Genomic DNA, 7,427 nt, shown 5'->3' with positions numbered 1-7,427 from the left:
TAAAGATAGAAGATTAGAATATGACACTTTGCAAGGTGCTACACACTACATACTTCAACAGAAAGAACGCAAGTCATAATTTTATCTCGATTTTAGTACTGAATAAAGAATGTGTAATCTTAGGGAATACACAGTGTTTATTTGTTGTGTCCACTTAACCAGCCATAATATTCACATTACCTGATTAGACAACACATATTTGGAAGACAGTGTTACCCAGGTCGGAACAACCAGTACTTAGATACTTAAGATGAAAAGACTTCATACAGTTGTCCGTAGGAAGAGTTACAGCTGTAATCGAATGTGAAATATCATAGTAGTAAATATTTTTTTGGATAAAGAAATTGAATTTATACTTACATTTTTATATTTTGATACAAAAAGTAAATATTTACACCAAACACATATAAAGTCTGTGGTGTTTATTTGTAAGGATAAAGAAAATTTCATCCGGCTAATATATATATATATATATATATATATATATATATATATATATATATATATATATATATATATATAACAAGATCAACTTTAAAGGCGTTTTTTTTTATGTTTCACTTTAATTTCAGCTGTCAACAGGAAGGAATGCCACATATTTGCAGATAATCCACTTGAGTAGGATCCACATCAAAAATGGTCGGGCATTTTATGACGAATCATATTTCCCTCAGAGACTTCTATATGGCAGTTCATTGATGACTTGTTCATTTTACTGGATTCGGCTTTTCATTCTTGAATTATGCTGAAGTACAGGTCTTTCGTGGTAACATTATTAGGAAGGAAACACAGTAAACAGCGGACCGGAAGACTTTCGATAACCTCGGTATGATGAGATTGTTTACCATTGGTTGTTTATTTTGCCGTAAACATAACCATTTCCTTCAAGATTTCTTGTGTAAGTTTCAGAAATGAATTAGTTTTCTTTAGTCCAAAGCGTTTCAGTTCATATTTCGCAGTACGTAACATGACTGAATCTGAGATGAATTTTCTTTGAGTTTCAATTCTTTGTGAGTTTTTTTTCTTTTTTTTTACTATTTTCCGTTTTCACTCGGTACACTTGACTAGAGATCGTTACGATCTGCCAGAACTTCCCTGCCATATGAAGTCGTCAGGGAATCTGGACCGACGTGCAGTTGAGATGGGCGAGCTGGTCGCCATAGGAGCGTGGGTGTCCCTGATAGTTTGGACCGCACTAGGCACGGACTGAGACACTGTCGTTCCTTGGGGAAGGCGACTGTCGAACTGAGTTCTGTTTTGCCGCGGTGAGTTACCAGATATAGAAGGATTCGGTGCGTGTCTCTTGGATCTGCAGTGTTTGCGGGGTCCATCATCTCATAATGAGGGTACTCATGATGCAGACTACTAGGGACCTCGTAGTTGATGTAGTGAGTTTCAGAAGATATAGGGTTGCTGTGTCTGAGACTCTGTTGTTTCAGGTTCATATGGCTGGGTGTATGGCTGTACTGGGCAGAGCTAGGCCGAGCGGAGGGAGCGATTTTTTTCCGTAGACGGGGTGAGATAGGCTGTTGTGGAAAACCTAACTTAGATGGTGAGGGCGGAGGGCGATGTTGACTTGATTTAGGAGGGACGGGTGGAGGACGATGTTGGACTCTAGTTGGTGATTCAGGCGGTAACCGATGTTGGGTTCGGTTCGGTGATTCGTGTGGGATGCGCCGTTGTGGCTTGGGCGGGGAATCTGTAGGTAGACGGTGTTGTTGGAGTGTGGTTGGTGAGGGTGGTTGTATGCGGCGATGTGGTGCTCTTGTTGGTGAATCCGGTGGTGTAGGATGGTGTTGGGTTCTTGTTGGCGAGTTTGACGGGAGGAGAATTCTCTGAGCTCTTGGTGGAGAATCAGGTGGTAGATGACGGTGCTGGACCTTAGTTGAAGCAGGTTGTATATGGCGCTGCTGGGGTCTAGATGGTGAGGATGGAGGTACGCGCTGGTGCCCAGACCTGCTTGGTGTTTCAGGTGATGAATGGTATTGATGAAAGGTGGTTGATGGTGGCGAGTCAGGTGGTAGATGACGCTGATGAGCCCTGGTTGGTGAATCAGGCTGTTGATGGTATGATCTGGTGTCGGTTGATGATCTGGGTGACTTGTGGAGTGGTTTGCCATCTGTTAAAGTTGTGGTGGTGCTTTGAGTGTAGCCCTGTTTATCAGATTTTTTAGTGATTGACATTGCTGGTGATGAGTGACGGTAGCTGTGTGGACTCGAGTCTGGACCTGGTCCTGTTTAGGAAATTGAAAAGATTAATGTCTTTTGAGAAATATTCATTCTCTTAAAAGAGGTTTTACACAGTGTACATAGATGTGGCTAGAACAATATATACAGAATACTATAACATTATTATGGTTGAGTAATGTATAATGTAGGAATAAGATTTAGATGTTTACAGACAGTTCTCAATGGCGCAAGTTTTTGACAGACTATGATAGAATATGTGGTTGAAGACGATTTCTGTCATGCATGGAACTGATATGCAAGGAATTGATAACTACCGTAAATTCTATATTTAAGGACAAGAAAAATTTGGTAAAAACATATTATTGAAATGATTTATTCTTAATATTTATCATTCAACACTTTCTTTGTGCTTAGACTGAAGGATAGAGATTCGTTGATTTCTTTTTTTTTTTTTCATCAGTCTGGCTACATTTTTTACCGTTACTACCTTCACACTATAGTTGGTATTATAGACTCAAGGTGCATCCCTTGTGATCTACAAATAATCTTACCTCCTGGCACGTACGCCTGGTGATAATTCTGATCCTGGTACTGACTGGTGGAATGATGGACATCGGTATGTCTTGCGTCTGAATGATGAGCCTGCGGTGTTTGCCATGGGGGATGATGACCCGATGATGTCTCCTGGACCTGCAGGGGCTGCTGCTGGTGCTGGTTCCTCCTGCTCTGTTGTTGACGCTGGCGCAACCCTTGAGTACCCTGATGGGCGTACGACGCGGCACCGAGTCCCCGGGGAGCCTGTGGGGACACCTGCTGGTCTCCTGGTGGAGGGAGTGGATGGACATTATTGCCGCTGCAGAAGATGGCGGTGTCGGCACTCTCGTGTGAAGACACGGAGGCTTGATCGTCGTCGTCTTCCTCACCGGAGTTTCTCTCTTGCATCTGCGACAGTCTGTTTTCCTTGGCCTTGGGGATTAACGAACAAGCCTCAGGGATGATGGTGGAATGGAATTTTCCCTTTTTATGGTTGGACGTTTTGCCATTTCCAGATAGTCGATTCTGGGAGAACGTGCTTTCATTCTTCTTATTTTGTTTTTTGAGTGCTTGGCCACCCTGTGGTATCCTACCGTTGCTCAGGAAGGGTCCCTGAGACTTCTTGAGAGTTTTGTAGTGCTTGCCAACACCGCATTTGTTGCATGGTGAGGCAGGGCACCTGAGACCCTTGTGCTTGCCAGCACATTTGCCTGTTTGTTGCCCTACCTGCAACGAAAACATTAAAATGGTTCGTTTAATCTTAGTCACAGAGAGATTTGTGAGAGACAGTTGGTCTGAAATGCTGAATAACTAACTTAAAGTTTTTGATATTGTAGTTTTTTCTTTATTCTTTATTCCATGGTTAGGTTTCTCATGAAAAAAATCCCGTTTTTCCATATACATTTCCTACATGTCCCGACTCTATTTTGAAGAGTACGGTATTTTCCTTTAGTTCAACAAACGTTCAAACTACATACCATAAACTTGTATGAACTACCTCATGCTCATGGATGTGTGTATGGGAGTAAATTGGATACCAGTGTGAACATTAATTGAACTAAAGGTCGTGAAATCGGGTTCGAATTTTACGAGACATTCATATGCAACGATCCAACATTAACTTGCATAGTTTTGCCTTTCTTGCAACTCAAAACACCCAGATTTCTTTGAAGGACATACACCAGGATTATCTGAAAATTTTTGATGGAAAACTTTCACAAGTTTGGAAAGACTTTTAAGAAATCCTTTGTCTTTATTAGTGTTGATGTGAAGCCTTTTTGTAATATAATTTCAGACCAGCGTTGATGTTTAGGTTTAATGAACTATTCTTATAAGAAGTCCTGTACCAGCTGCCCAATTGCTAACATATGAAGAACAAACAAAGGAATACAAAGGAATTCAAACAACAGACCGTTACTAGGTCACTTCGAGATTGTTTGAGATCGTAAAGGAGATATGAAAATCATATATCAGTGTGGTAAGACTAGAAATACGTTCATATTAAAAAGAGTAGAATATGAGAAACTTTTCAAGTAGCTAAGGAGACGCAAATAATATCGGTCGTGGATTTAAAGCGAAATATTCATCAGGTCAATACTTAAACGTGACTTGAGAACACCAGTTAGATCACAAGTCCTTCATCACAAACCAACACGTACGAAACGCAGTTCACCACTCAGATGAAACAGTCAACATGTAAACGAAAGAAGATTCAACGCCTCTTCGCATGGGGTTTGAATGTTCAAAGGAAACAAACAAGAGTAAACACTGCTTCACTTCGGGGTCGAACATACCGCTTCACTAGGTTCTAACATCCAACCAAAACTAGAGTCAACACCGCTTCACTTGAGATTCTAAAATGCAAACGAAACAAGGATCAACATCGTTTTGATTTAAGGGGATTCGAACATCCAGACGAAACAAGAATCAACTCCGTCTTGATTTGGGGTTTCGATGAATCGTTCAGACCTTCATGAAATCGAGATTTTGATGTTGAATGTTATGAAGGTGTGAGGCTTACCTGATGGCTTCTGGCAGCTTTAGGGGATCCTTTGTCCAGGGACATGATGACGTGATGGTGGTGGTGGTGGTGCTGGTGATCTTCGGGGCTGGAAGTCGGTGTGTTGCCGTGGGTGGCTAGCGAGGTGGTTTTCGTCGAAGACGATGCTGCCGAGGGAGGAGTAGGATATAACTGATGAATAGGAAGGACTGTCCGTGTGATAGATTACAGTTTTCTTTACTTCCAATATAATATGTTTGCAAATATTTGCGTAGTAAGAATAGGTTGAGATGCACAGATCTATATTTGCTAGACTTATTTATTTTTACATATATTTATATCAGATCAGTATTTCTCTTGAGGTCTTTATTTTACTAATAGCCCTCGTGATTATATTTAGTTGAAATATTTCGTGTATTATTTAATCTCATTGCTTACATATGTATACACATTCGTTGTCATCATTCACACAACGAAGCACAAGGGACTGACTGAATTTTATTGATCAAGAAGCATTTTGTAAAGAAAATATTTGTGCAATAGGGAGGATAAAAGTCATTCTTTGTGTCAAGAAGTCGCTGAAAGTAATGAATGAAGTTCTGTAATAGAAAAATAATGAGAAAATTTAAAGATTTATTTAGCTTACCTAGAGTGTAAGCAGAGATAGCCATAGGTCTATTGAAATTTTGAGTTTATGGTAAATGGTTGAAGCCGGGAAGGGAAGTCTGATAACAGAGTGAGTCTGAAAACGAGTTAAAAGCAGTGCTGCCGATGAACATCGGGTCTGTTTTACAAACAACAGGCAACTGGGGAAGGTAGAAGTTGAAACAAGGAGAGTGGTAGTGACTGGCAGACATTTCACGATAGTAGTTGACAAAGGACACGTAGTAAATGTTAAGACCTGTGGAGTGGCTGGTATACCATTTTAAGTAGGCAGGTATGTTGGCTGATTGGTTGGCTGGTTGTCTGGGCATTAGTCAACTGACTTATATTTCTCTCCTGTGTCTCCCCTGATGATGTGATTATTACACGAAAGTGCACTTGGGAACTTATCGTGTTTCATTTTCCCCGTGGACTCATAGGAATATATATATATATATATATATATATATATATATATATATATATATATATATATATATATATATATATATATGTTATCCCTGGGGATAGGGGAGAAAGAATACTTCCCACGTATTCCCTGCGTGTCGTAGAAGGCGACTAAAAGGGGAGGGAGCGGGGGGCTGGAAATCCTCCCCTCTCACTTTTTTTTTTTTTTTTTCCAAAAGGGGGAACAGAGAAGGGGCCCAGGTGAGGATATTCCCTCAAGGGCCCAGTCCTCTGTTCTCAACGCTACCTCGCTGATGCGGGAAATGGCGAATAGTATGAAAGAAAGAAAATATATATATATATATATATATATATATATATATATATATATATATATATATATATATTCTCGTAAGGAAACTTTCGGGATGAGTCGTTTGTACGGGATGATGAGGGAATATATAACTCTTAGGGAGTAGAGTGGTAATAAAGGGCACAAAAAGATTACTGAGAAAGTGATTAGAAAAAAGAAAATGAAATATAATCTTCGAGGGACACACTGCAGTATTCACTGGAAAGTTAGAGAATTGCTCTTCTCTCTGTAGACATGCAAGATGATTTCTGCTCAGTTTCTTCATTGGATCTGAACAGCTGCTGAAAATGGCATTCTTTGTTGCTTTCCCTCCCCAGGGCCGCTTTCAAGTAGTGTATATTATGCCTCTCAAGTAAGGAGACTGTGTTGTTGTGGCATATTCCATCTTAGGGCTAATAACTTGAAACTGAGTAAAGATTAAGGGCTGTAAACTTATTTCAGAGCTGCAGCATTGTAGAAATCTGGAAAGAAGTGAATAAGGCAGCAGGGAATGTCTCAACATATATATGATAGAACTGTAGAAATGTGCTGATGAGAACGGGTGATACGAGTTTGGGTATTATATTACCTATAATTACAGATAGGTAATTTCATGTAGAACTTGCAGAAATCCATGGAAAGATGTTAAGAAATCATTGGAGAATGGACTACGATATAATGAAAGACAAGGTTGTAAAGGTGGGAAAGATTGTGCGTACGAACCGGGCAGTGAGCATTGTTAAGGAGGAAGGCTAAAGGAATGATCCCGTAAGGACTTAAGGACTGCGGGAAGTTGCACAGTATCGTGACATTCCTATAAATAAAGGCTGACTTCAACATACACGACAAGAAAAACGTCAGAAAATTTCTCTGAAAGATGATTTCAACCCAGAATAAGAATACGCATCAAAAGCCTGGTTTCCACAGACAAGCAAGTTCTTGCTGTTGCTAGAAAGTGCTTAACATAATGCTTAAGGACAGTACTACATCTGAAGGAGAGATGAGGAACGGAAGAAAAATCTTGAACCACCCACTCTCTAATGGGTGAGAGGACACATGTTATCTTTGGGTTCCTAAATCTTTCTATATATTTCCTACGTAAGCAGAAGACAGTTCTTTAGACGTAGAATGAGACGCAATAATAGACTGATGTATTGGAAGGCGAGGTGAGAAATCAAAAACTATTCTTATAGCAACGAGACAAGTAGACACAGTGTAAATTAGATAAGGCAGAGGTGAATTCCATTAAGTTGAGGAAGTGATTCCAAACCCTGTATGAGAAAAACAGATGGTTAGAGATTAA

At 40.0% G+C, this 7,427-nt stretch overlaps 1 protein-coding gene across 2 annotated transcripts in view; it reads right to left on the bottom strand.

Annotated features, from left to right (window-relative positions):
* Positions 1 to 520: 520 nt before the first annotated feature.
* The window catches only part of LOC139755108 (nephrin-like), a 65,588-nt gene continuing 58,681 nt past the window's right edge, over positions 521 to 7,427 (bottom strand). For both annotated transcript variants that reach the window (XM_071673240.1, XM_071673241.1), the window contains 3 exons: positions 4,744 to 4,889; positions 2,741 to 3,449; positions 521 to 2,233 (listed from right to left, as the gene is read on the bottom strand). In XM_071673240.1, coding sequence (XP_071529341.1) covers positions 1,065 to 2,233; positions 2,741 to 3,449; positions 4,744 to 4,889 — 2,024 coding nt within the window. In that variant the 3' untranslated portion in view covers positions 521 to 1,064. The remainder of the gene's footprint in view (positions 2,234 to 2,740; positions 3,450 to 4,743; positions 4,890 to 7,427) is intronic.

Source organism: Panulirus ornatus, chromosome 18 (genome assembly GCF_036320965.1).
Source record: "Panulirus ornatus isolate Po-2019 chromosome 18, ASM3632096v1, whole genome shotgun sequence".
Lineage (NCBI taxonomy): Eukaryota > Metazoa > Arthropoda > Malacostraca > Decapoda > Palinuridae > Panulirus > Panulirus ornatus.
This window is presented reverse-complemented; position numbering and strand designations above follow the sequence as displayed.